Source organism: Oreochromis aureus, linkage group 7, assembly GCF_013358895.1.
Source record: "Oreochromis aureus strain Israel breed Guangdong linkage group 7, ZZ_aureus, whole genome shotgun sequence".
NCBI lineage: Eukaryota > Metazoa > Chordata > Actinopteri > Cichliformes > Cichlidae > Oreochromis > Oreochromis aureus.
In genome coordinates this window covers 66161574-66189271 of record NC_052948.1, presented here as the reverse complement: position 1 = coordinate 66189271, position 27698 = coordinate 66161574, and the positions used below count along the sequence as shown (strand labels likewise).

The 27698-nt window shown below is 49.0% G+C and overlaps 2 protein-coding genes across 4 annotated transcripts; one reads left to right on the top strand and one right to left on the bottom strand.

Moving 5' to 3' along the window:
* Nucleotides 1-282: 282 nt before the first annotated feature.
* On the top strand, nucleotides 283-16409 carry nup160 (nucleoporin 160). The gene is made up of 34 exons (XM_031730039.2): nucleotides 283-460; nucleotides 1675-1783; nucleotides 1858-2068; nucleotides 2724-2946; nucleotides 3020-3210; nucleotides 3299-3535; nucleotides 3622-3719; nucleotides 3834-3918; nucleotides 3997-4065; nucleotides 4153-4236; nucleotides 4335-4505; nucleotides 4594-4693; nucleotides 4770-4935; nucleotides 6716-6849; nucleotides 6926-7086; nucleotides 7519-7655; nucleotides 7752-7822; nucleotides 7935-8085; nucleotides 8196-8265; nucleotides 10587-10685; nucleotides 10773-10901; nucleotides 11010-11105; nucleotides 11180-11274; nucleotides 11381-11477; nucleotides 14275-14380; nucleotides 14491-14651; nucleotides 14740-14800; nucleotides 14976-15086; nucleotides 15170-15293; nucleotides 15383-15481; nucleotides 15604-15745; nucleotides 15827-15952; nucleotides 16030-16125; nucleotides 16215-16409. Exons 1-34 carry the CDS (start codon nucleotides 370-372, stop codon nucleotides 16311-16313), a joined length of 4200 nt encoding a protein of 1399 aa, XP_031585899.1. The 5' UTR covers nucleotides 283-369; the 3' UTR covers nucleotides 16314-16409.
* Nucleotides 16410-17207: 798 nt separating this feature from the next.
* On the bottom strand, nucleotides 17208-26993 carry LOC116312584 (fibroblast growth factor receptor substrate 2). 3 transcript variants are annotated; one of them, XM_039615774.1, is made up of 8 exons: nucleotides 26765-26993; nucleotides 26030-26502; nucleotides 22201-22269; nucleotides 22027-22118; nucleotides 20882-21068; nucleotides 19837-19971; nucleotides 19349-19512; nucleotides 17208-18506 (listed from the first exon to the last, which is right to left on the bottom strand). In XM_039615774.1, the coding sequence occupies exons 4-8, from the start codon at nucleotides 22090-22092 to the stop codon at nucleotides 17478-17480; spliced, it is 1581 nt and encodes a 526-aa protein (XP_039471708.1). In that variant the 5' UTR covers nucleotides 22093-22118; nucleotides 22201-22269; nucleotides 26030-26502; nucleotides 26765-26993; the 3' UTR covers nucleotides 17208-17477. The 3 variants fall into 3 exon arrangements, with proteins under 3 accessions (XP_039471708.1, XP_039471709.1, XP_031585898.1); XM_039615775.1 differs by lacking the exon at nucleotides 26765-26993 and having other exon boundaries at nucleotides 26026-26549; XM_031730038.2 differs by lacking the exon at nucleotides 26765-26993 and having other exon boundaries at nucleotides 26030-26548.
* Between the last annotated feature and the right edge of the window lie 705 nt (nucleotides 26994-27698).

Below are 27698 nucleotides of genomic sequence, written 5' to 3'. Positions count from 1 at the left end.
GCACCTCGCAAACGGAGGGCGCCCTTACTCCCAGCAAATGGGCGATAGAAAACCGATCGGTGCCTATGCCATCCCCAAAATGTGTTGGCCAATCAAAATCCGACACACACACACACACACACACACATATAAAATCTAATGAGAACATCTAATAATGTTAATTTCCTTCTGGGCTCTGATTGGTCAAAGCAGACATACAAAAAAAACGGAGTCGGATTTGTATTGTTTAATGATGACGTCAGTCATCCGATCCGGCAGGTGGCGCGCCTCGCAGTGGTTCGCCTACCTTAAATGAATCGTAGAAGAAGAAGCTGGAGGCGGAAGTGGGTTTGAAAGCGCAGCGCGCGGCGGCAGCGGCACGAGGATAAGATGGCGGCGGCGTTGGAGCGCAGCTACATCGAGATCTGCGGGTTCGAGAGAGAGGCCGAGCGGAGGCCGCGCGAGCTCACTGCGAATCTAGGTAACTCCTGCACTTCACCTGCGTGCCCCTGACGGCGGCTAGCAGGGAGCTAACAGCCTAACGGCCCGTACCTGCTGGCGTTAGCGTGTTAGCTTCCTGCTAGCCGCGCGCGGCCTGGAGGTGTTTCTGTTGTTGTTGTTGTTTTTTCTTCCGAACTCTCACCTGACCAGGTGAGCGCGCACTGCTGAGCAAGCGAGCGAGTAAATCTTCCTCCGTCTCCGTTTAGTATCAGCTAGCTCCGTTAACTGCTCACCTGTTGCGCACCTTGTCACGCGTGAACCCGCGCTGATCACGTGACCTTGACCTGCGGTCGATGGTGTCTGCGCCTCCGGAAGCAGCTGATTATTGATCTGATAAACACTGTGGGCGTTTATCAATATGCGTACTTGTGCGTACTTGCGTTCTCGTGTACTCGTGATACGTCATCAGTCGGAGACCAAGTACTGTTCCAATTCGAAGTACGCATCAAGCCGAGAACGCGAAAAAGTCCCGGATGTGTTCTCGATCCGCCCGTTTTATCGAGCATGCATCGGTGTGGACTTGGGACAGCTATATATCCCAGAATGCATTTCGTCCAAAACTCAACAGCGGACTCCCGGCACATCGTTTTCAACCCCCCGCCCCGCCCCCCCGCTCGCGGACTTCTCACTACTCAGGTTAAAGAAACCCCAGCAGCTGTCTATAGTATTGAGTGTCCACTAGAATAGAAATAAAAGCGTTCTAACATCTCACCTGCTTGTTTTTATTAAGGTATGTACACGTATGTACATGTACACTATTTTTATTAATAGAGGTTTCACTACTGAGGTTAAAAATGATATATAAGTCACTTAGATCACTTCTAAATGTTAATGTTTGGTTTATTTCAGTGTTTTATTTGTTCCTGAGTAAACCGGTTTGGCTGTGATTAAAGTTAAGCTTCATAACATGTTACTCACAGTTAAATTAGGAGGGGACGGCAGTAAAAACTCCGGACCTGTGACATCATCACGCACGCAGGTGTTCCAATTGTACATATCGCGAGTCCGTGCTCGTGTTCTCGGCGGGTACGTACTCCCGTGCGTTCTCGGCGAGTACGTACTCACCGAGAACGCGAGTACGTACTCGCGTACTTGGGCATTGATAAACGGCCTGTGACTTGCTGATCAGAGCCTCAGACACCTGCAGGTCAAGAACCTGTTCAAACCGGACTCACCTGTCTTTCCGGTCTGCAGGTGTGAGCGCAGCACCTGGCAGCCTGAAGTTTCCTGACAGCGCGGGAGCGTTTCATTATGAGGAGAGCGGGAAGCTGCTGTCGGTCATCAGCAACAGGTTCATCCACTGGTGGGTACCAGCTGCTCTCCAGGTGCTCTGCAGGTGCTGTCAGCCGTTCTCTGCTAACACTCTCACTTATGCAGGTCCACGTCTGGGGACTCGGTGGTGCTGGTGGAGCAGTCTCTGGACACCAACTTGCTGAACAACGCCGTCCGGCTCCGCTTCACCCACTGTGCTGTCCTGCCCGGAGGAGTCACCATCCAGGAGACGCTCAGCAACGTCGTCATCCTCATCTCCACCAATCACAGCGTCCACAGGCTGCTGTTGCCCCACCCCACACGCATGTACCGCAGCGTGAGTACCTGACGGTGACCCTCAGCCTGCATGCTGTCCTATGGTCCGTGAAGAAGCCACACCACCAGCTGCAGGACAGCGTGCGGTTGTTGATTACTGATTACCGTTATCAATTGATTAATGAAAGTGTCACTATGGACACGACGGATGACTCAGACTTTAAGGTCTGATACCAAACTACCAACAGCCGTGTGAGATTACCATAGTTACCATGGTTACCATAGAAACAGATTTAGGTGAACGTGAAATGTAATATTACAATCAATGTAGAAATCAGCAAAACATAACAAACAGAAATGTTTTTAAAAATACCAGAGGAAGGCGCACGATGGAGAGCAAAGGGACTGAACAGAGTCTGTGTGTGAGTGATGGAGGACACTCAGACCATGGTGAGGTGGGTGGGGGTAGGCTGTTGTTAAGTGTCCAAATGGACGCTGTTAGAGTCTGGAGGTGTGGGACCTGACTGGCCTGAGGCGCCCACCAGAGGGCAGCTCTGAGCAGGACAAAAAGTCGTACTAATCAAATCAAATGGACACCATACACAGTAGAAAATACGCGTGTGTGTAAATGATACAATCATACAGCTGTTAGCACAATTACTACGGTAACTGTTAACGAGATAACTGACCTCGAACACTCCTCTGTGCGTGTGTAGGAGCTGGTCACAGAGTTGCACATGCAGTCCATCTTCACTGATGTGGGGAAGCTGAGCCTGCAGGACCCCGCCCACAGTGCCCTCATCCCCAGCTCAGTGGGAACCACGGCAAGTCCCGGCGCTTCGTTCGCCTGGCTCAGTTACCACGGAGACGCACACTTCGCTCTGGCTTCTCCTGCAGGAGGCATCACGGTGGTCACCCTGCCGTCGCCCGATTCTCAGGGTGAGGGGGAATTTCTATGTTTAATGTGGGCGTGGTACGGCCGGATTTTAAGACGTGTGCTCGCCGTTTCCAGGCAACATGTCGGTGCTGGAGTTGAAGAGGAGCTCTGTGATGCAGCGGCTGTCCGGGTGGATGCCCACGGCAATCCGCGGCGAGCACAGCCCGGCCGACCTCGTGCTCAGCCTGGCCGTGCGGGAGCTGGAGGAAGACTCCTTCATCTTCGCGCTGTGTCAGGACCACCGGCTGCGCATGTGGTCGCTCAGGGTGATGACATCACACACACGCACACAAACACATTGTTGATGTGTAACGTTTGAGTCGCCATGTGCTGACGTGACTTCCGCCCCCTCAGGAGCATGGCTGTCTGCTGGAGGCGGACATGTTGGAGTATATGCCGGCGTGTAAGGGCGTGAAGCGCCTGCCGGGCCATGGTCACCGCCTGCGCCTGGCATTCTCCTCCACCACAGGCTTGTGCGTGTGCGTCTACCTCGCCGTCCCTCAGCGGGGGCAGTTCACCGTGCTGCAGCTGGTCGCCACAGACAACAACCGCTACAGCCTTGAGCACATCTCCACACTGTTCAGTACACAGGTGAACGCACGGGCGGATCCAGGGGGCGAGCCTCGTTTTTGTGTTTGTGGTTACTTTCTGCATTCTGAACCGCTCTCTGTGAACAGGAGACGCTTGTGGACTTCACGCTGACCTCCTCGGACATCTGGGCTCTGTGGGTGGACGAATCCAACGCCACCGTGGTCAAATACATCAGCTTCGAGCAGTGAGTCGAAATGCCAGTGTCTTCCTCCTGTCCTCTGCTGATATTTCCATGTTCTCTACCTGTTTCCATCATCTGTCTCCGCACATGTTCCTCACCTGTCGGCATGTTTCACAGCAACACGGCGGCTCAGTGGAACCAGGTGTTTGTTCAGCCTCCACCCGAAGAAGAAATCCACATCGGAGTGGACCTGGACCCCCGGGTGAGACCAGTTCAGACCAGTAACCAGTGTTTTAATGAACAGGTAGTGCTGACCATGTGACCTCTGACCCCCTGACAGGAGACATATCTCGAGGTTCTCTTCTCTCCCCTTCGCTTCACAGCCTCGGCCATTGTGAAAGCCCTGCAGGTGAGAATCTAGCTGTGTGTCTGATTGACTCTGTGATTGGTTCCCTGATTGATAACTGATTGGCTGGTGTCTGTGTGGGTTGCTCAGATCTTTCGGCGAGGCTCGGAGAGGATCTGGGACCTGTCCTGGGAGGCTCTGAGGAAGGAGGTGACACTGGCTGTCGAGAGCGAGGTAAAGCAGAGCGATCTGAGCCAGAACAGGAACTTTTCAGATGTTTTTTGTTTTTGTTTTTTTAACAAGCTTCGTCTCTTTCCCTCCTCCTCCTGCAGCTGCAGAGCAGCATCACCGAGTTCGAGTTTTCCCAGGAGGAGTACCGACAGCTGCAGGTGGAGTTCTGGTCCCGGTTCTACTCCTGCTGTCTGCAGTACCAGGAGGTTCAGGCATCTCCTCTGGGTCTGACTGTGAGCCAGCACACCGGGATGGTCTGTCTGCTCCGGAAGGTGAGTCGACCACCTGCAGGGGGCACCGTGTGCCTGTGGGTGTTAGCGATGAAGCGGTGACGCCCGTTTTTGTCCCGCTGTGTTTCAGGGCTTCCTGTCGTTCCTGCTGCCGTGCTTCGCCGTGGATCACCTGTACCTTTCCCACGACCAGTACCTGCTCTCAGAGGAGGAGACACCCGTCGCTGAAGGTAAAGAGACAGCCAGTGTGTTGGTTTGACGATTTCTGTACATCTTGATCTCACCTGTGCTCACCTGTGCTGTCAGACCCGGAGGCGGGGCGGGATGTTCTGCAGCTGGTTCAGTGCCTGCGGCTCATCAGCGACGCCGTTTCTGCAGAGATGGCGTACGAGATGGAGAAATCTCTGGAGTACCTGCAGGCGCCCGAGAGAGCGGCCGAGCTCGTCCTGGAGAACCTGCTATGCAACGACAGGTGGGTCACATGACCCCCGATGTGCTTGTTTTAAATTTAAGTTGTTCGTTAAAGAAGAGCATCCTGATGGTAAATGAGCAGGAGCTCAGGTGTGCTCACAGGTACAGACAGCATAGAGACGCGTCGGTCTCACTGATTCCTGAGAGATTTGGGGGGCCAGGGCTCGCAAAATTTCAAAATCTATGGTAGCCCTTCGGGCAGGCACTCTTCAGTTTTTGGTAGACCAAAATAAATTTAAGTAGCCCGAATAAAAAAGAGAGCAATTTTTTAATGTTTCGTTTCCTTTACAATATTATACTTTAATGTATAATATTGTAACGGAAACAAAAATTAATCAGAAAATTAAAATACAAATCACAACAACTGTATAAAAATCAGTCATCAACTCAAATACTTGGTTCTAATTGAACAGAAATTTCTATGAACTTGTAAGAACTGTGTAGAACATGAATCAGTCTGTGTCAGATCCTGAATCTGAAATTTCCACTGAAGTCACAGGTAAGAGGCAAATGGAACCAAGATCGAGGCCATTTGCTTTTTGAAGTTTGCAAAAACTGCTAAATTTTGACAATGGTAGTTCACTCTTTGCAACATAGTACGCTTTTGAAAGATTTTTCAGGACTTCTGCTTGTGCTTGGTTTATTTTTAGTATGTTTTTTGCATGTTTGCATGTTTTGTTCTGGGAAAGATATTGCAGACTGGGCAATAATGCATTTCAGGCGTTTTTCATGGGTTCTGATGGGGTCTATCTTAAAATTACTGGTCCCAGTTACAAAGGCGCTTGTCGACTCAAATGAAATGAAACTCACAACACACCTGGCAGAACATCATGTTATTTAGCTCGTCATATTCCAGCCACATAAATTCTTTTGTCCATGAAACCAAAAAAGCTGAGCTTTCTTTTTGCCTCATAGTCTGATTTGTCATAACTTTTCCGTTTTGTGGTCTGCTTTTATTTGGCTGTGCCTTCTTCACCCGACTTGTCTTATTTGGCTCAGCAGAACTAAAATACCAGCGTAAATCCTGCTGCTTTTACACAGGTACTTACATAACGGTCAGCGATTCTCTGCGCAATCAACCTCTCACATGTTTAAGCTTGCTGTGGGAGATTTCACTTGTCGCGTTTGAATAGTAAGCTAATGAGTGATAAGACGATGTCAGAGGAATTGGTGCGCAATTAATCGTCACTCACCAATCAGTGCTGCCGCTCTCTACACACCGTTTGCGCGATTGCAAAGTGAAAGTGAAAGCAAAAAACAAGCACAAATTCAAACGCGATTTCAATATGTCACATATTGACAGTGGCTCATCGATGCCAATGACATAATTACTCAACTACATTTTCGAAAGAATGCAAAAGCATTGACATACATTTTTCCTTCCTATGATAGCCCGACGGGCAGGGCTGAGATAGATTTTGGTAGCCTGACTGGAAAAATCGCTAGCCCCGGGACGTCGGGCTAGCGATTTTGCGAGCCCTCTGGGGCGGGGGGGGGTGTCACATTGAGGAGATAATCATTGAAGCTTCAGGTGGAAAATCCTCAGGAAGTAAAAGAACTGGATCCTTCAGTGAGCGCCGCACTTCCTGTCGGTCCTTCGGTGATGATCAGGAGGAGCTGATCGCAGCAGGTGGACGCCGGCTCCTCGTTTCCTTTGAAGTCACGACCACAGGCAGCAGTGTGACTTTTTGTTTTCACGCATCAGACTTTCAGAGGGTCGCAGGCTGAATTTGTCGGGGTTACTGCTGGTAATTTAAACACGCGGCGTCTGTCCTCCACAGCGATAACGTGGTTGTGGACGTCCAGAACAAACTTCAGGATGTCAGGAACCCGATGGCCGCCATGATGGTCCTGCTGAGAGAGATGGACCTGGAGACGGACTCTGAGGTCGGCGGGGACAGACTTGTGGCGCCCGGTAAGACGCTCTCGGTGAATGAAAGTGCGACCCTGCTGTTAGGTGGCTTCAGTGTGCCCTGCACCTTGTCTTGCAGGTCAGAGCCTGAGTTTAAGGATCGGCCTGTCTCAGCTGTACGGCGGCAGCACAGCAGTCTCTGTCGTCTGCCAGGCCGTGTGTCACATGGCCATGACCAGAGCGCTGTTCTGCAGAGACCTGCTCATCCTGCAGAAGCTCTACCTGCGCTTTGGAGACAATGTACGTATACACACACACACACACACACACACACACACACTATCAACTGTTTGGTGATGGTGGGAAGGGAGAACTCCCTTTTGACAGGAAGAGGCCTCGGCTTGCTTTGTCTGTATGAGCCTGGTCAAGCCACAAACAGGGGTACAAGAACGTCAGCAGGCCAGGTTCTGACTGGCATGTGGTGAAGCGGTACGCTTTGAGAGATTACCTGGGGGCCGAGGACCACTTTCATGTGACAGTGCGCTGCTAGAAGCTTCTTGTATCCAAGCAACAGCCGGGAAAGCCTTCAGGAAAGCTGTGTGGAGACATCCAAGAGCTTCTCACCATCACCTGATCATCATTCTCCTCAGTGTGTTTAAGAGCCACACGTGTGCAGCTCAACAGGTGTGTGTGTGTGTGTGTGTGTGTGTGTGTGTGTGTGTGTGTATCCAGGTGTTTCTGGGTGGGGGGGCTCAGCTGCTCCAGCTACAGCAGGACCTGATTCCTCGGACCTCCCAGCTCCTGTCCTCCTATCATCTCCTCAAACATGTCAGTCAGAGCCTCGCCTCCTCCGTGCCCATCAGCACCATGTGAGTACTAATACACACAGTACACACACGGCTGAGAGTGCAGCACTCTCAGGTCTGTAGCAACCACACTGAGCACTTCCTGTTCTGATGTTTCAGAGACGCCAACCTGCAGCACCTCACCGTGTTGGAGCTGTCAGACACACCCACCATGACCTCTGGACGATCAGGTCTGCTCTGTTTGTGTGTTTAGCTTTGATTTCTGATGTGGCGTCAGGGACGACAGTCCTTGTCCGTGTGGTTTTTAAAAGTGTGTGTGGATTTCCTGTCCCGCCCACGCAGCTCTGAACCCTCAGACCGTTGTGGAGCTCTTTTATCAGACGGCAGCTCGCCGGCTCATCGTGTCTCAGCTGTTTTCGAACCAGCAGGGCGGAGCTCTGCTCGTCTGGACCGACATGATCTCCAGTATGGTGCAGCTCCTCGCTCAGCTGCTGTATCCTTCATCACGCCCCGATCGGGCTCCGCCTCTTCACGTTAAGTGAAACTCGCCAATGGTCTGTGGTGTTTAACTTCCTGTTGTTCCCTAACTGGTCTCTCTCCCAGTTGGCCCAGTAATCCTGGCTTCCAGTTCCCAGAGTGTCTGCTTGCCAACTGTCAGTACACTCAGCTGCAGGTGAGTGTTCCTCCTGCTCCTCCTGGAATTTTGAATTTTGGGTTTGGTGCTTAAAACTGTTTCATTCACACAAATAACAATTAGACTGAAGAGATTAAAATGTCTTGATGCATTCTCAATCATCCAGGAAAGTAAATCTCCAAAAGCTGATTCTGTTCATCTGGACGTAGCGTTTTTCTTCAGTCTGTGAAGAAGTCACTTGAATGAGTGACGAAACGTTTCTCCCACAAAACGCTACGTCCAGATGAACAGCATCAGCTTCTGGAGATAGACTGAAGAGAGTTCTTATCACTATAATGCACCCCCCCCGCCCCCCCCCCCGGTATGAAACTGGTGGAATAGATGATTGAAGTGAGTGTGATGTAATACAAGCAGCAGTTAGTCATGGCGTGGTGATTTATGGAATAGATCTTCATTCAGAATGTTTCTGTTCAGCACATGAAAGAGCTTGAACATTATAAATGTTCAAGCTCACACTGAGGCCTGTGGCCACCAGCAGCCACTGAGACAATGGACACATTTATGTGTTTCATACTTTAAGGCTGCCTGTTTATTTAAGTGAGATAATACATATAACTGTACATAATAATAATAATAATAATAATAATAATACTAATACTAATAATAATGATAATATTATCATCATCATCACAGGTCATAGATTCAATAGATGCTTGTGCTTCCTCACAGTCTTCTATGATGAATGAACTAGAGATGGACCGATCCGATATTACGTATCGGTATCGGTCCGATACTGACCTAAATTACTGGATCGGATATCGGCGAGAAATAAAAAATGTAATCCGATCCATTTAAATATCAAAAAAGCACCTCACAAAACTTGCGACACGGCGTAACTCGGCTCATAACCGTAGCACGTCGGAGCAGTGTGCATCACGTGATAGAGCGGCTGTGTGTATTTGTAGCCTCGCTACCAAACCAGCATTTCATCTCCGAGGAAGTTATCCCAGAGAGAAGTAAAGCAAGTGTGTAAGTTCATCTCTGAATGTTTGTAAAGCGTTCCCATGTTAAGCTTAACAACCGATATATGGAGCGACTGCCTCTCTCTCTCCCTCTCCTGCTGCTACTTAAATCATGAAACTGATCAATGATCAGCTGATCGGCTTTTCTGTCGCGAGTCCGTCTCTCTTCTTTGTTTTTGGCCCACTTTGCACCAGAAGGAGGAAACCAACGGCTGAACAACAGCAGCACGTTTAAGCTTGATAAGCTGTTGTTAGAATGTATTTAATATTACTTTCTACACCAGGATCCTTTTCTACGTAGCTGACGGCTGGTAACTGTGCAGGAGCGGATCTAGCAAAGTTTAGCCAGGGGGGCCGATAGGGCATGAACAGGGAAAAGGGGGCACAAAGACATACTTTTCTTTCTTATTCTCATTTAAAATATCTAGCTTTTAATAAATAATTATCTGAATCTTACACCCAAAGTTTTAATCCGATGTAACATGTATAGAAGTCCATTACTGTATATAGTAACTGTTAAGTCTAATATAACCTAGTAAGCTATAGTACTTTTTCCTTTGGGAAGGTACCATCTGTGCAGTCTGCAATTCTGTTGAAGAAAGATGTTGAATCTATTTAATTATTGTAGAAAAATAATTTATTTCTGTGCATTTTTATTTTTTTTTTTTGCTGGGAGTTTGCAACCCTATTAGTTAGGTTGCTTAATATTTCTGCTAAGTACTCTTTAAAATACCAGAATAGGGAGGATGGAGCAGGTTTAAGTTTATTAGATTGATCAGTGTTGCTGAACTATGAAATATTTTGGGTGCAGTGTATTTTTTGCATACAGGTATAACAGAATAGCTTTAATGTTGTTGTTTATTTAAACTTGAGTATGAACTTATACAAAATGCAGCAAGATATTTAAAAAACAGTTTTATTGATTAAAAAACACTATATCGGAGTCATATCGGTATCGGCAGATATTCAAATTTATTTCGTTCATACACTATATGCATACAAGGCAACCTTTTCTTTTTGCATTTTGTGTTTATCTTTTAAAAAAAGGGGGAACAAAGGTGTCAAAATCAGCCAAGGGTGATTTGTTTGTCATGTGGTCACTGAGGTGAGGTCAAATGTGCATTCTTCTGTTTTTTTGGCAATGTGCTGGAAAAGCTTGACCTTGTAAGTGCTTGAAAAGTCCTTGAATTTGACCCTGGAAAGGTGTGTGAACCCTGTTAAATGCAATAACCTGCTGCCGTGTGATTGTCTTATTCGATATTATATAAGGAGCAGTTGAACAGGTGTGCCTAATGATATGGCAGAGTGGCTTTAAGTCCACGTGTTGTCCTCCTGCAGGAATATGTGCGTCTGATTGGTCCGTGGTGCCAGGTGAACATCGGCTCTTGTCGTTTCATGCTGGCTCAGTGTTACCTCGCCAACGGTGAAGGCCAGAAGGTGGGTCACCGTGACACGTCCTACAGGCAGAGTTGCTCGCCATAACCTCACTTCCCGTGTGTTCTTTTGTTTTTCTCCTTCTGTCAGGCTCTGCGGTGCTTCCAGGAGGCGGCAACGGAGGTGGAAAAGGAGGAGTTTCTGATGAGGTTGACTGGTGGCGAGGATGAAGACGCCGCCGTTGCCCCTGCTACACCCCGACTGCAGTACTACAACAAGGTAGGAGGCGGAGATTCTGAGGTTCCACCTGACGCTGATTGTCAGAGAGCCGGCAAGGACGGGAAGCGGCAGCGTGGCGTGTTTTAATGAGTGTGCGTTTCCCCTCAGGTGCTGCGTCTGTTGGAGGACGTCGGTCTACCTGAGCTCGTCATCCAGCTCGCCACTCTGGCCATAACGGAGGCCGTCAGCGATGTCAGCAGTCAGGTGAGATGTGGCGGTCTGACGGCAGCATGTCAGCGTGCTGTCGGTGTGTAAACTGATCTGATGTCTGTGTTCAGGCGGCGCTGTGGACGCGGATATTCAAACATCACCTGGACCTCGGACATAACAGCGAGGCGTACGACGCTCTGACACAGAACCCCGACGGCAGCATGTACGCGCGCGCACACACACACACACACGCAGGTGGAGGTAAATGCTCCGTGTTGGCAGTCAATGCTAAAGGTCAAAGGTCGCGTGTCTCTCTCTCTGTCTCTCAGGCAGTTGGACTGCCTCCGTCAGCTGGTGGTGGTGCTGTGTGAACGCTCGCAGCTGCAGGATTTGGTCAACTTCCCATACGTCAACCTGCATGACGAGGTAACCTGACCTCTGACCTTTTGACCCTGTCCTGTGACCTGTTTTATGGTTGTTTGCGTGAAGCTATAACAGAAACCAGGTGGAGTGGCTGGGTTAGGTCGGGGACGAGTCACTGCCCTGAGTGGAGGAGTTGTCTGTTGTAAGTGAGGGTGGAGGTGGGAGTTGGTGTGAAGGTGAAGCTACGTTTCACCCTCGCCTGAGACTGCGAGGTGCCGAAACGAGCTTCCTCTGAAGGACGTGTTCCAGGGTGAGGTGAAGAGAGGAGACCCGAGGGTGGATCCAGAGGAGGTGTGAGCGTGGATCCATGGATCCACTAAAGGAACATGTGGTTCTACTTTCAAATAAGTACGCACCTGAGCTGCAACACATCCAGTCTTAATGAATGAAATATTGTAAAAGTTCACCGCTGTCCACCTCCACCGCCTCTCCACCTGGGCCTCCACCCACTCTCCTGCTCCTCAGTCTGCAGCTTTACCTCCTCCGGCCTGAAACCAGCTGCTCTGCGCAGCTCATTTCTCCACCCGCACTGCGAACTGTGCCGGGGGGTCAGAGTGAGGCTTCGGTGGCCCTCGCAAACGAAACGCATCCATCTGTGGTTGTGACGGCTGAGCATGTGCGGTGCTGTGTAGCGGCATCGTCACCTCAGGGCTGCGTCCTTCGAAGGATCCGGCCTACCCGGTCTGCAAAGACCGGAAGTGCGAGGATGTTAAATTGGGCAGTCTAGCCTACGACACGTGGCTTCTGTTGCCTAGCAACCGCGACATAAGCATCCACAGCTGTGGTGGACGGCATGTTGGAGAGAAATAGAGAAAATCTTTATTTGACATCATTTGTTTGACTTTTTCCTTTCACCTCAGCGTGATGCGTCTGGGAGAACATCACAGCCATGCGCGAGTCCCCTTAGCCAACAATGATGCTAAGTTTAGCTCGTAAAACCGTTTGCTAGTGTAGCTGCTGACACTAGTCTCATTCATTCTGATGGTACAAATGTAACAATATAATACAATTTTATTTATATAGTACATTTAAAAACCAGAGGTATGCCAAAGTGCTTCACAGAACCAATTAAGAGCAATAACAGATAAAATACAAGCAATAATGCCACAGTAGGCACAGGATTTACATTATTCATATTTTACTACGTATACACTCAGTGGGATTTAACTCAGTTGTCTCAAATATTTAGGTATTAATTTGGATTTTGTATCATTTCTAACTTGTGAGCATCTGACAGACAAATATTAATGTACGATGACCACTGTGTGAAAGCTTTAGTTATATTTAAGGAAAATATCTCAAAAATAAAGTAAAAAGATTTAATCCTTGTATGTTTCAGATACAATGGAAGACAAACAGATGCAGTAAATACTGTTTTAATGATGAGAAAACTGTGCAGTATAATTTCAGATGTTGAAGATATGAGAGCATTAAACAGGCTGATGTTTGGGCAAGAGGCTCTAACAGGAGAGAGATGACATCCTTATTAAATACTGACACACTATATGAACAGACAACTTTACTTAAATGAGCTCCATACTTTTCCCACTGAAACCAGCACAATCCCACTGGGATGAAAACACTAAATATATTCTGGAAAAATCAAAGCATTATCAAACTTGTCTGTGGTTCCTTTATTTTTCCTTCTTTTTTAAACATCAGTGAGTTGTCCTGTATGCAGCTGTTACAGTTTGTGTTGGAGATACTTCTGCAAATATCGAGACAGTGTTTTCAATGTTTTTACCAGTCCCTCAACTACAGACAGCTGTCTGTTCTCCCCCTCTTCTCCTCTGCATCTCTCAGCTGCTGCTGGCTCCTCTTCGTCGTCCTCTTCCTCACACTCTGTCCTGGTGTCTCATCAGGGTTGGAGAGCCTCTGTCCCGTCTCCTCTCACCTTCTCAGTCTCTTCTGACTCTGGACACTTGCAGAAGGAAATCAACCACAGCAGTTAGCAACAAAAGCAGCAGAAGTTGATCTAATATCTGTAAACTTGCAGGATGAAAACAGTTTTCTCTTATAATCACAAAGACACACTTTATGTATTTCAATCAGAGAAAGGAGAAACAGGACAGGATCCTGCAGAGTGTTGTCTTTATAACAAAGGTGACAGACTCAGGTTGTTTGATATAAGCAAGACAAAAACAGCAGAGAAACAGGAGGACGCCGCCTCCATCTACTGTCTGTCTCATTATTAGTGCTTTATACAGGATGAGAGCTCTTTAAGGACAAACTGCAGCACAGCATGGTTGAGTCTGCGTCCTCACCACAGTTCGCGGGCCAGATATTTAGTCAACCGTCTGCTCGGTGTTTCCTGAAATGTTTAAGTACGTTTGGCTTCACACCGACAAACAGACCCAGCTTCGGCACAAACCTAAACTTACCGACCAAAGAGCCGTGTTAAGTGGCGATAGCGCTAACGTCAAATAACTTAGCCGAAGGTTTGCTAAATGCGACTTTTTAAGGCTTTTCATTATGCTAACATTTGTTCCGCTGTATATTTGAAGTGAGATAAAAGCCCAGAACTTACTTTAAGAGTTTGTTTCTGGACCGCTTCGCTTCAGCAGTCAGCCATTTTTCCCCAAAAATTTCTTCAACATCTGATTCGCAATGAATCCTGGGATATGGTGGGTCACAAAGGATACACCTGAGCTGTCCTTCAAATCTGGGGAAGAGGATTCATTTGGAGGAGCATTCATCGCCTTGCTGTGACAGAATCTGCCTACAAATGCAGCCGCAGAAGGATGCGACCCCTGAATTTGGACACAGCCTTCATTAACTCTGTTCTGACCTCTGCTCTCAGGTTGTCAGCATCATTGAGTCTCGGGCCCGGGGACTCGACCTGCTCACCCACAACTATTATGAGCTGCTGTACGCCTTTCACATCGCTCGCCACAACTACCGCAAAGGTCAGCCCCCCCACACACACACACACACACACACACACACACACGTTACACATGGATAAACGAGACAGACACCTGTGTGTGTGTGTGTGTGTGTGTGTGTGCGTGCTCAGCGGGGACGGTGATGTTCGAGTTTGGGATGCGTCTTGGTCGGGAAGTTCGGACCCGCCACGGCCTTCAGAAGCAGGTGAACTGTTACCTGGCTGCTCTCAACTGTCTGCGCCTCATCAGGCCAGAGTACGCCTGGATCGTCCAGCCGGTCTCCGGGGCAACGGTACACACACACACACACACACACACACACAACCTATCTGACTGAATCTGTGTGACCTGTCCAACCGTGTTGTGATTTTTACCTGCAGTACGAGCGTCCAGGTGCATCTCCGAAGAGAAACTCTGATGGAGAGTTTCCTGCTGAACCAGGTGACGCTTAAGTCAAACACACACACATACACAGAGACACATCAGGGCCTTTAGACTGCTGCCGTGACATGAAGTCACGCTATTTTCAGAGTAGATGAGGCTTCTGTCCAGGTAGGCGACGCCCCCTGGTGGCGAGCTGCTGTAACCCTCGCTCTGCTTCCTGCTTCCTGTTCAGTCAAGCAACAGGTGGACATCCTGGAGGTCAGAGACCTGGAGAAAGAGTACATCCTGTCTCACAGCCGTCTCACCCTCGCCCAGCACCACCCGCCCTCCGCTGCTATCGCAGGTACGCTAATTCGCACACACGGGGTTATACACACACACAAGCAGAGTTTTACAGTAAACAGGTGACCATGTAACTGTGTGTAGGCGGCGCCTCGGCGGCAGAGTTGCTGGTCTTGCTGGTTCAGACGGGACTCTTCGACTCGGCGCTGGCTCTGAGTCGCACCTTCAACCTGAGCCTGACACCAGTCTTTGAGGGCCTCGCCTTCAAGTAGGTCCACCGCCGCGCGCCTCAGCGGCGCTCTCCGTTTACAGCTTTGTCTTTTTCACCTGTCTGTTTACCTCACGCTCTGTTTTCAGGTGCATTAAGCTGCAGCTTGGAGGGGAGGAGTCTCAGAACGAAGCCTGGAGCTGGTTGGCTGTTAATCAGCTGTCAGTTGTCAACACCAAAGAGTCCAGGTGTGCTTCCAACAATCACTGACTGATTGACACACCTGGGTTTACCTGCGTGAAACAGGTGTAAGGTAACCAGACGCCCGTGGACCTCCATATAACTAACAACAACGTCCTTCTGTTTGCAGCGCCGCAGACGAGGCGTGGCGTCTCCTCGCCTCCTACCTGGACAGGTATCCTTCCACCAATGGGCAGCATCACCGCTACGTCATCCACAAGCTGCTGTCACATGGCGTCCCTCTACCGGATTGGCTGGTCAAAGGCTACAAGGTGAGAGCTCGGCTGGTAAAGAGGAGTGGGCGGGGTTACAGGCAGTGTTCGTGTTTTTCCCACCATGCCCCTCTGTTTCAGCGTGTGGACGCTCCGTCTCTGCTGCGCCTCCTCCTGAATTTTGACCTCCTGGAGGCGGCGGCAGAGCTCGTGTTGGAGTATGTGGATGCCGTCCTGGGGCGGGGTCACCAGTACTTTGGAATTGAGGTAAAAGTCACGCCGACACGCGTATCTGAAGTGTCGGTGCCGTTTTAACGCCTTTCCTTTTTACTCGCCCTTTTCAGCGGCCGCTCTCTGCCACGTCTCCCCCGGCATGGCTGCCGTACACGTCCATCGACCAGCTCCTGCAGGCGCTGAAGGAGACGCAGACCCAAGGCGCTGTGAGTCACTTCCTGTTTCCTGTCAGTGCACGTCAGTAAATTGAGATGCGCACATGCGACCTGACGCCCTGCTCTTTGTTTTCTTCCAGCTTTACACCAAAGTCCGAGACAAATTAGACGAATACCATCGCGCCGTGGAGCTGATGAGCAGGCGGAGACTCGCCACGCAGGGCCGGCAATTGGAGTGAGGCGGCCATGTAAATATTTTATAATCTGTCATCAGTTTTGTACTATCGTGTTTTTCAAATGTAAACGTGATGAATTAAAGTGTTTTCTAAGTTTGAGTCGGTCTCACGCATGAATCATGCTGGTGTCGATCAATATTCATCATTATACAACCTGTTGCTAACAGTCCTTTGGAGGGTTAAAGGTGTAGATCTGAAGGTCAGAGCGTGAGCAGCAAGATGTACTCGAGTATTTGATACTGGGGTGATGTTTAGGTGTAGGGTCAGGCGAGTAACACACACGTTTGAGGTTATAGGAAAATAAAACCAGGTGAGTGACACAGATCAGAGCAGTAACATAAACATCTGGATTCCACCGATTCTGTACGGCTTCCTGTCCCACGGCCAGTGATTGGTTGAACAGGTATTGTTGGCGTGCGTTGTTTTCAGCAGTCTCTCCTAAACCTGCTGCGCTGAGGTCACACAGGAAAACACCTGTGTGCTCAGAAAGGTGCAGTGACGCAGTGAAGGCCAGATTTTCTGGACGTGGATGGGTTTTATCGTCCTTCCTCTATAAGAACCAGGATGTGACTGAAGGGTAGGGTTTCATTAAAGTACTACACTGTTTACACCATTCTCACAGGATCAAAAGTAAGTGGACAGACTACTGTGTCTAAATGTAAGAGTTGCTTTAAACACTGAACATCCCACAGACAGCAAAAAGTAAATCTTGACTTGATTTAAAGCTGCTGAGTAAAAGCTGAAAGTCTGCACTTCAGTCACATCTGGTGCCTTCATCAGTCATCGCCAAACTCCGCAGATCTTCTCTCACTGCTGCACCGGAAACCCGAGTTCAGACATTTAAATGTGCTAAACAGACTCCACCCCACAGAAACAGACTCCTCCCCAAACAGGCTCTGCAGTAGAAATAAAACCAGACTTTTATTGTGGCACATCTACTGTACATGTAGAACATAAGTGACTTACAGCAGCACGTAGTGACTCGTATAAAAGGCTAAATGGAATGCTTTGTTCAGTAATACTGATTTGTACCATATAAGGAAGTCTATTACATCATCAGCTCGCCGCCTCCAGCAGATGTCATCATCAGTCCGTCTGCAGGAAGTGTCCGGCTCATGGAGTCCGTGTTTGGCTCGGCGTGGAGCCCAGAGTAAGAACTGGGGAAGGTCACGCCGTGCTCTTGGTGGGCAGCTCCGTGCTGTTGTGTCTCGTCTTCCGTGATGTACCGTCATCCCGCGGCCGCGCCTTCTGTAAGTTGGACATGGCAGCGGTGCGCTCGATGTCAATGAGGGCGTAGAGTTCGGTGCGACGGGTGGGGGTGGTGGGGGGCAATGGTGAGGAGGGGGTGCGCGGCGTGTGGGGATTGCTCCCGTCTGAGGCGCCTTTGTTCCCGGCCCCGCCGTCCATCTCCACCTCAATGTAGTTGAGCGTCTTGGGCGGCTCACCATGGCCCGACACCAGCGGCCGGCGGAAGTCAAAGTTGAAGATGGTGGGCCCATCGGCACGGCGGCGGGCCGTGTCAGGCCGGTGGGCGCTGAGCGGCGCCGTGACGTTCTCTGTGTTGACGTAGTTGTGCGAGGACTCGAGTGCAGCGGACAACGGGTGGGAGTAGGAGTGGTGCAGGTGGTGGTGGGCGTGGTGGTTGTAGCCATTGAGAGACGGCGTTTTGGAGCCACCACAGCTTTTCTCCTCGTCCTCGGAGCTCGGCTTCCTCGCCTCCCACACGGGCGGCAGTGCCGGCAGGTTCTCGTAGTCCAGCAGGGCCGTGCGCCGCTGGGCCGAGTTATTGACATTCTGCAGGTCGGGGGTGAGGGGGGGCGGGCGGTGGCGGCGAGGAGCCGACGAGCCGTTGGAGTGCGTGGCAGCGGGTTCAGGCTCGGCAGGCGTCTCGCCATGGCCGTTAGTCTCTTGGTGCTCCGCGGCGTCCTTCAGCTCCTTCTGCCGCCGCTCCATCAGCTGCCTCTGAACAGGCGTGGGGCCTAGCACAAAACGCACGCCCTGCGGCTCCAGCAACACCTGCGGCTCTGCCGGGGCGGGCGGCGGTGGTGGCGGCGGCTCCCCGCGGACCCTCGGAGGGGGCGGAGGCGTCGGTGGACACTGAGACTGTGGAGAAGTGGGGCTCTCCAGCGGAGTAGTGACAGTTAGCGGGCTTGGCTGCTCCTCCAGGAGCCCCGTGGTGTTCACGTAGGTGTGTACCTGTGAACAGAGAGACAGGTGAAACCCAGTTACCTGCAGGTCACCCAACTGCTGACAAGGTGATTTCTCCGACAAACTTTAAAGTGACAGAAAGCTTCAGGGAAATCAGGACAACGGAAAACATCTGGAAACGATCACCTAAAGCCTCAGACTGTCCAGGTGTGTCACATCTCTCATTTATTTAAATGACAAGCAGTCCAAGTCCTCCAGGTAAAGCTAACAAGTGAGACGTGTGAAACACCTGTACAATCATCAGGTAGCAGATTCCTTCAGCGGGACTTTCTGTTCTGCTAGTGAAGATCAGACCTGTGTCTACCTGATAGGTTCTTCTTGTCAGCACTGCAGGTTAAAGGGAATGTTTTCTTCAGGTGTTTGATTAAAATGCAGGAGCTACTGTTACCTGAGGTCTGAGCTACAGATTGATGTGGTCGACAGGTTTCTGATCGATTTCTGTACATTACTGTGTTGAAATTAACTGATACAATGCTTTTCTAATGAGGGGTCATTTCAGCCTATTGGTAGGTGGTTGCTAGGCAACATGATAACATCACAGTATCTAATAAAACCTTCGGGAGCTTGAGGTGTACTTGTGTCAGGTTTAATGGGTTACCTGCTGGTAGTATAGGCTGATTTCAAGAAAGTTAGTTTACCAGCAGTCTGGGGCTTTTATTGTGAAAAGCAGATCCAGGAAGAAGCCATTCTCCGCTTGTGCGTAGAACAAAACACTTCCTGTGCAGGTGTATTTTAACCATGCTCAAACATGACTGGGCAGTGCTGCTGAAAGTACAGACAGAGCACAGGAAGTCCCGCCCCCGACGGCGAGGATCGCAGGTGAGACTTACCGCTTCATCAGCCACCAGCAGAGGGTGCGTGGACTCCTCCCCCACCGACGGCAGCCGGGTGCTCGCCACTGACGGGTGACGGCTGGAGGGGTGAGATGGCGCCTCGCCTACAGATGGGATCCGCGTGACACCATTTGGCACAGACGGCACCGAGTAGCCGAGAGCTGCGGCCAGAGGGCAAAGAGAGATGGGAGGAGTTTAGTGAGCAAGCAGGTTAAACACAGCATGTGACCTTCACCTGTAAACGCCACATGGTAAAAATACAGTAACACCTGAATTTCATGTTGAAGGCTTTAAGATATTCAAGCCTCCAATCACTGATCACCCTCCTTCTGACACAGCCCGGTGAACACACCTGGTCTCCTACAGGAAGTGACTTGAACTTTCACTTCATCTAACAGCCACCAGAGGGCGTCACAACAAGTAGAGATTTGCTCTCTTTCCCTCCCCACATGTCACTTAACTCAGTGGTTGTCAGGTGCTTTTACCTGCAGGTGTGAGCGCCGCCTGGTGGCTGGGTTCCAGCACAGCCTCCTCCACCACGCTGATGCTGTGGCTGTGCATCACCTCCTGCAGCATGTTGAAGATCTCCTCAGCGCGAGCACACTTGAAGGCAAAGATACCTGAACACACACACACAGGTTAAAATGAGCACTCATACCTGGTCAGGTAGAAACAGCCAGGTTAAACTACGGAACACTGAGTTTGATTTCAGGACAATCAAACTGAGCTCAGGTGAGTGCAGGAGGAGGTGGAGCTTACAGGTGGAGTCACACTGAAGGGTTCACCAACAGCAACAACATTAAGAACACTCACAGGTAATCTGGTTACTGTGGTTACTGTGCTGCACTCTGTCAGCTGCAGCCTCACCCACAGGAAACAGGAAGAGAGACGAGTCAGATGGGATCGGTCTAATCTCTGAAAACACAAACAGCTTTCTGCCCAAGGAGCCAATCAGCAGCCAGGAAACAAACGGGCCAATCAGAGCTGAGGAAAGTTTTTCTCATGTCACTAGCACGCTATTGTGGTGGGCGGACCCAGAGACATGCTCTGGATGAGTGATGCTGCAATTGAGCATGTGCAGAAAAATGCACATGATCTATAATCACTGAAGTGAAAATTTAGGTCCTCCCACATCTCAGACACGTTCCCACGATGGTCACTGAGTGGTGGGAGGAGCTGCAGATCAACTATCAGACCAATTGGTTTTCTATTGATCTGGATCATTTTGGTGGTTCAGCTGGACTCGTCACCAGAACCACAACCAGGTGGATCATGCACCACACACAGCAGGCAGGTATTGATCTACACGCTCTTTCACCGACAGCTGATCAATACTGATCGGGGGCAGGGCAGGATGAAGGACATTCTGCTCAGACTTACCGGGCCACCTGACCTAATGACCCCTCCTACACCCCCCCTCCTGACAGCCATTCACAGCAAGGCAGAGACCAGAAACAAGAAACACCTTTAATCAACACACACAAGATCCTGTGGTGACCTCATTTCCTGTTGGCTCACACGGATTCTTACCTTGGCCCGTCTGGCAGCGGCGGCCGCTCTCGAACGAGAACAGGTTAGAGTCGTAGCCGTAGCGGCGCAGGCACAGGTAAGGCCACCTGACGTCATCCCGGCGATGGGTGTGGAGGACGAGCTCGGCGTCGGTCAGCTCCATCACTCCCGAGCCTAGTTCGTTCCCATCGTCGTCCACATTGATCACCTGATGGGCACAGAGAGAGAGAGAGAGAGAGAGAGCGTCATGACCTCTGATATTTCACGCCTTTCACCGGCACCACACCCAATATCAGCAGACACCTGCAGAAATCAGTGAATCTTAATCCTGAGGTTGAGTTTAACGGAGCGTGCTCTGTCTTCATGCTGAAGACATGAACTTCTCACGGTCTTGTGTTTAGAAGCAAACAAACATCTAACGCTACCTAAAAACTGACAGAGGTCGTGCTTTCGCACCCTGCAGCTGCTCATTTAAGCCCGAGGACCACCTACATCACAAATATCTCCACAGACCGAAGCTCGTCTGAGGATCCGACACACAGTTTTATTTAAGCGCCGCGTGGCGGATCTTTGTTTTCAATGCAGTGAGACCGCAAACACAGCTCGTTATGATCACCCAGTTACTGCTGGTGTCACTCTGTGACATCACATTTCATTCTGTTAGCTGCAACCAACCACACAACGTTACATCTATGTCAGTTTGTGAGAGCAGCGCTAAGTGGCGTGAATCAGCCTTTATATGTGCAGCGTTTCATGTCCCCTTTAAAGGGACAGTACACTCACAAATAAGGTTCGACCTTTGGATGAGACCACTGTGACCCGGAGAACCTGCGCCTTGTCAATGAGGCTGATGTCACCTCCTTCCTGCTGGTCATAAATTATTGATGATCAGAAGACGAGAACTTTAACCACGTGACCTGAAAATTCTCCTCCCTTTTCTGAGATCAGCTGATTTCTGACTCATTTCCCAGCATACACCTGTTTAGACTCACAGCCCATCGCTGTTACAGCTGTGGGAGCCGAGGCTCCGCCCACAGCCCAACCTGCTCCCCAATTGGCCACCCTCACGTGGAGACACGTCGGCAGGTGTGCAGCAGGGCTGTGAGTAATGAGCGAGCGACGGGACATGTGGGTGTACAGGTGAGGCAGGCCGGGGCAGGACTCACCTTGAATTTACTCTGATGATTATCTGGAATCGACTCTTTCTCTGGACAGCTTAGGCAGCTACCCATGGCTTCTTCAGAGCACCATCTGATGTCTGCAGCGAGGAGAAGGCACGTGAGGAAACATGGCAGCACCCAGACGCAGCACGCACGCTGCTCCCCGATTGGTGGACTCACCTAGATCCTGCCTCCGGTAGCCCTGCTTCCATCCTCAGAGCCGTCAGGGGTCAAACAGGAACAGCAGCTCTGCACAGGAAACAGCAGGTGAGGCTCAGTACAGCAAAATAAAAGACTTCAATAAAAGATGACACCGCCCTCTGACATCACTCTGCATCATCAACAGTTCTTGGTTTTTTGGGTTTTTTGCATTATTTTTCTGATGGTTTTCAGGTGACATTTGGTGTTGAAGGTGAAGTTGGTCGTAAAACAGAGTTTCACATTTTGTGCCACACTTCATTCGTGTTACTGTCACCTTAATAATACGACAGGCATTCATGAGGACATCAGACATAGATCGCTTTGATACTCTGACCCTGTGACCCTTGTCCATCGCTTCCTCATTTCTTCTGTCCAGTCTGATGAGGTGCCGTGACCTCTGACCCTCCTGTTTTTCCGCTGCCGTTTTTCTCTTTTGTCATAACAGTGCTCCTGTTAATTAAACGAATTATTGATGTTTTTCTATATATAAACAACTATTAACGGGTGTTTGGGATGTTATGCAGTCTCCAGCTGGCAGCACCGCGCTTCACCGAACTTCAAACTGACGCTGCCGGATTACTCTTCAAGACAAAAACGCTCAAATCATCCTGCCACAAAAATCTGTTTAAAGAGGCTGGACAGGAGAAACATGAAAGCATCAGGAGAAAGCATCACCAACAGTCAGATCGTCTTGATGCATGCTCAATCATCCAGGTACCGTAAGTAAATCTCCAAAAGTTGATTCTGTCCATCTGGACGTAGCGTTTTGTGGGAGAAACGTTTCGTCACTCATCCAAGTGACTTCTTCAGTCTCAGCTGACTGCAGGTTTCCCCAAACCTTATAAACAGTACATTTGCATAATGACTGAAATGACTGAAACGAAATGACTGAAACCAGCCCACTTAAGCCCATTGTTCCTTCGGTGGGCTGGTTTCAGTCATTTCAGTCATAATGACTGAAATGAGCTGCAGAACGGTCAGGTGTGTCTGAAATCATCAGCTGCACCTCTGTGTTCACACACTGGCTCAGCCCAGCAGGCAACGGGTTGGCATTTGTTCCATTTAGTACAACTCGATGACTGCACCGCCTTCATCTAAAATCTGACACAGGAAGATTGAAAACATCTACACTAATCTGAGCGCATCACAAACTTTTGCAGTTCGGTATTGTATCGGTATTGAACCGTTCGATACAGTGCTTTCGGTTCGGTACGCATATGTATCGAACACTACAACATTTTTAATTTATTTTATCAACTTTTCTTCTGACGATGCTGTCTGTGTTGGGAGCTCAGTGGATCTGCTTTCGACTACTCCACCAAGGCTGCACTGTCGAGCGCAGATCCACTGAGCGCAGCGCAAGCTAGCGAGACAGAAGTTAAGCTCGTTGCAACATGGCAACTGCCTCAATGCTACCTGAAATTGAACCTCCCCCACCCTCCTCATTCAGATCTGGCGTTTGGAACTATTTTGGTTTTCATGTGAAGCATGACCCTGATGGTAAGCACGTCATGGACAAAAGTAAAACATTATGTCGGATGTGCCACGCAATGCTCAATTATATTGGTGGGAACTAGTGCGTTAACGCAGTTAGCTCATTAACGTGTTGACGCCGTCCAGCCCCACGCACGGGGCGATCCGCGGTAACTTGTTAACGGAGATTTGCCGTGTTATGGCGTTAATGTCATTTTAACGAGATTAACGCTGACAGCACTTGTGGGAACACAACGAATATGACTGCACATTTACGCCGACATCATCCTAGTGCAAAGACAAGTGGAAGCAGACAAAAACAACAAGCACGCATGCTACAAACTTTGCCCGCGTCATTTAGACAGCCGTCAGCACATGATTCTCCTTATGGGGACCTGATATGTTTAATATGCTGCTGAGTATAGCCCAGAAGAAGCATATAGTATAGCTTTTATTTTGGAAAGAGCCCTTTCTCTGTAATAAACTCTCTTTTCCAAAGATGAGTGATTTCTCGATCAGATTTATTTTTTTTATTATTTTGTTGTTTCAGCAACATTTAATTTAAAAACTGTACTTTTGAGTTAAAATATATATTTATAATTTTAATAAATGACAAATTAAAAAGGCATGAACATTTTTTGTATCGAAAAAAATATCGAACCGTGAAACCAAAGTATCGAACCGAACCGAACCGAACCGTGAATTTTGTGTATCGTTGCACCCCTAGTAAGCAGAAGGTTGGAGGTTCACACCGTCTTCATGTTGGCATGTTAGTATTTTGGCTTTTTCCGTGCACCAATTTACTGATCTATTTTTTTCTATTCTCATTTTATTTTTGTAATTCACCTTTTCTTCCTGTCTCCTGTGCTGCAGTTAATTTTCCTCAGTGTGGGATTAAATATAATGTCCATGTTTATGTAGAAGTGACATGAAACGCCTCACCAGAGTCCATTCACAAAAACAGATTATACCTGGCGGGAAACTCGAGTTTCTGCTTAGTCGGCCACTTTTTCATGTTTCACAGAGTTACCTGTGATCCAAACTGACCCTGCGTCACAGAAATAGGGAAAGGGGCAGATCCGGAGCTCACCTGTTCTCTCAGGTAAAAGTCCTGTTTTTCTGAATGGTGTCTGGTGAAGAGTCGGGGTGAACAGCAGGAAACCACGATGATAGTCTCCTGACCTCAAGGCTCGCCACAGAGGATGGGTCACACTGTTTTTCCTTTAATCTGTCACTCTACAATCAATCTTCAAAGCTTTTTACAACCAAATGTCCCAACATTTAAACATTAAAAACTTTTAATCAATTAATAATCTGATTAATCAGCCAGCTGTTTCTCTTCCAATCAGGTAATTAACAAATGATTGGTATTCAATAAATGGATCAAGTCTGAATTTAAATGAAAAAAAAAAAACCTTTTTCTATTTTTTTTTACTGATTAGAAAACACTAAGACTGGCTGATATTGATCTGACTGATTTCACCCAACAGTGTCAGTCTGATGGGTTTGATGTTAAATTTAGCTGAGGATGAGATAAACTAAAATAAACTGAGAAATGAGGATTGTAAATGTCGACATCCCAGAGTTGATCGATCAATGTATTGATGAATCAGTGTGTAATTACCAATTGATGTGATCATTTATTTAAAATACATCATTTCTATGTCTGTCTAAAGATATCAATAACCAATAATAACCAGATAACCGAATAACCACGGATACTTTGACTTAATTGTTCAGATAATTATTAGCCTGTTTATCAATAAATAACTAAGATAATTTCCTGTCAGAAGAATTTAAACTGTTCCCTTATAGAGCACACTTATTTTTGAAGGAAGATCTCTGGAACAGCTGACTGATTAATCAATAAAATAACTGACAGATGATAAGAGAAAACTGACACCGCTTGATTAATCGATCACTGACTGAATGAAAGCCGCCTGATCTACATGTTTCTATCCTTCCTTGTTTTGAATCACTCACTCTAAGAGTGTGTGTGTGTGTGTGTGTGTGTGTGTGGGTGGGGGGGGCTGCCGAAAACACTGAGTTATAACTTTACCACAGTGTGTGTGTGAGATAATGGCCCGTGTTCCTTTCTCTCCGGGTCACAGCTTCTCTCCCGCGGGGCCGTGCCACTCTCGCCCCGCTATCGGTGAACTTTGATGGGCTGACAAACTTCGGTGTGTGGGTGTAATGGCAGCTAGCAGGACGGAGCTAAGCTCAATAAGCTAACCGTGATTTCAGCTAATTAGCTCGGGGCTACACACCGACGCACTCCGCTCGCTCGTTCCCACAAACAGCCAACAAACAGCCCGGGACAAAGAAACATACTTACGGGGCTACTTCGCCGTGTCCGATGGGAGCATCCAAACCGCGGGACGCCCTCGGGGGCCGCTCAGCAGCTCGGATTGGGGCCGACAAGACGCTGGGGCAGCTAGCGTTAGCCGCGGCTACAGCCGCAGATCCTCCATCTTTCCTCTTCGCCGCTGAGCGCCAAAAAACAATTACAACTTCTTCCAGCCGCCGCTAATGCTGCTGTCTGCGCCGATTAACCAGCGGGAAGCGGCTCAAACCCATCGACGGGCCTTCGTGATGCTCTGCAGACTTTCCCCGCGCGTCCTCACACACTTTTTTCGCCTTTAAAACACTCTTTGGTTCACTCACAGTGTCCTCTGTTCGGCCTCGCTCCGACAAACTTCCGACACTTCACAGCCTCGATGTGGAAAGTCCGCCGCACGGCGCATGCGCGGCCCCTGGAGTTTGGGACAGCCGGGGCCTCTCCCCGCGAGACACCGAGACACACTGCAACTAAACACACACACACCTAACCATAACCTAACTGTGACACTAAAAGCACATTTTGAGTCTCAAAAATGTCTTCAAATTCGTGGGGACGGGCACTTTGAACCCATAAGGCCTGCTGGTCCCCACAAGCATAGTAGTGTTCCAATTTCTGGTCCTCATAACGATATCTAAACATTGTACACACACACACACATGTCAGGATAACAGTGTAAGTGATCAAAAGTGATAAAGCCCAGAAATAACTCTGTAACAGAAAGTGACTGACCTTTGACCTTTGGATAAGGACAAAGGTAAAACTGCGTGCAGTTCACCGTGAGCTCAATGGGGGCGTTTTGAGCTGAAACCTTGGTAGACAACAGTGAATTCAGCCGGCTGCTTCCAGACACAACCACAGATCGAATAACAAGACCAAGCAAGAATAAAACTGCTCTTGAGACACGCAGAGCTCCTTAAACCTGCCTTCTGTCCAATGCCCAGCAGGGGGTGACTCCTCTGATGTTTGATTGGACAGAAGTCTAAGCAAAGCTGACCTCTGGTCTCTGGCATGACTTTCCGGTCTGAAGGTCTTTTTGGTCTAATTGGAGTCAGAAAGCAGCAGGTGGCAGGGGAGGGTTTAGGGCGGGGCTACCTGTGACTTACAGGTTCCTCAGTTTCTCAGTCAGGTTGTTTCATCCCATTTCAAGGTTTACAAAATTTGACTTCACAGCTGGTGGATGATGTTGCCACATCCATCTTTCATATACAGTCTATGCAAAAGCTGCACCAGCTTCACCTGCTTCAGGTGTGAGCTGCAGTGTTGGGACCAGTGTTAGGACTAACGCATTATTAAGTAACGCGTTACAGTAACTACGTTATTATTGTGGTAACGAGCACGGTAACTAGTTATTATGCCAAAACCAGGAACGCGTTACTCGTTACTGGGATTTAGATAGGCTCGTTATTCGTTACTTCGTGTGGTGGCTATCGCGGAGCTTCCACAGATTCAATAACATTAGCAAGTGGTGGAGGCCAGCAGGTGGATGAAGGAAAAGGGAGGCAAGAGAGAGAGACCCGAGCGGCGCGCGGTCCGAAAGTGTCAGGTGAACTGAACTTCAGGTAAGAAGTTATGACCTGCAGTCTATCCGGGTCAAATATAAACCAAGTTTAGGTGGAGTTTATTTTCGTTATGCTGACTTTTTCGTACTGCGTGCTAGCTAGCA

What these genes read in the sequence shown, in the direction of transcription:
- nup160 (XM_031730039.2), top strand. Translation starts at nt 370, where the DNA reads ATGGCGGCGGCGTTGGAGCGCAGCTACATCGAGATCTGCGGGTTCGAG. An exon ending in GACTGCAGTACTACAACAAG is followed by an intron (nt 10,902 to 11,009) that starts GTAGGAGGCGGA and finishes GTTTCCCCTCAG; the next exon opens with GTGCTGCGTCTGTTGGAGGA. An exon ending in AGCCGGTCTCCGGGGCAACG is followed by an intron (nt 14,652 to 14,739) that starts GTACACACACAC and finishes TTTTACCTGCAG; the next exon opens with TACGAGCGTCCAGGTGCATC.
- LOC116312584 (XM_039615774.1), bottom strand. Translation starts at nt 22,092, where the DNA reads ATGGGTAGCTGCCTAAGCTGTCCAGAGAAAGAGTCGATTCCAGATAAT. An exon ending in CCGCTGCCAGACGGGCCAAG is followed by an intron (nt 19,972 to 20,881) that starts GTAAGAATCCGT and finishes GTGTGTGTTCAG; the next exon opens with GTATCTTTGCCTTCAAGTGT. An exon ending in GGCGGCGCTCACACCTGCAG is followed by an intron (nt 19,513 to 19,836) that starts GTAAAAGCACCT and finishes CTCTGGCCGCAG; the next exon opens with CTCTCGGCTACTCGGTGCCG.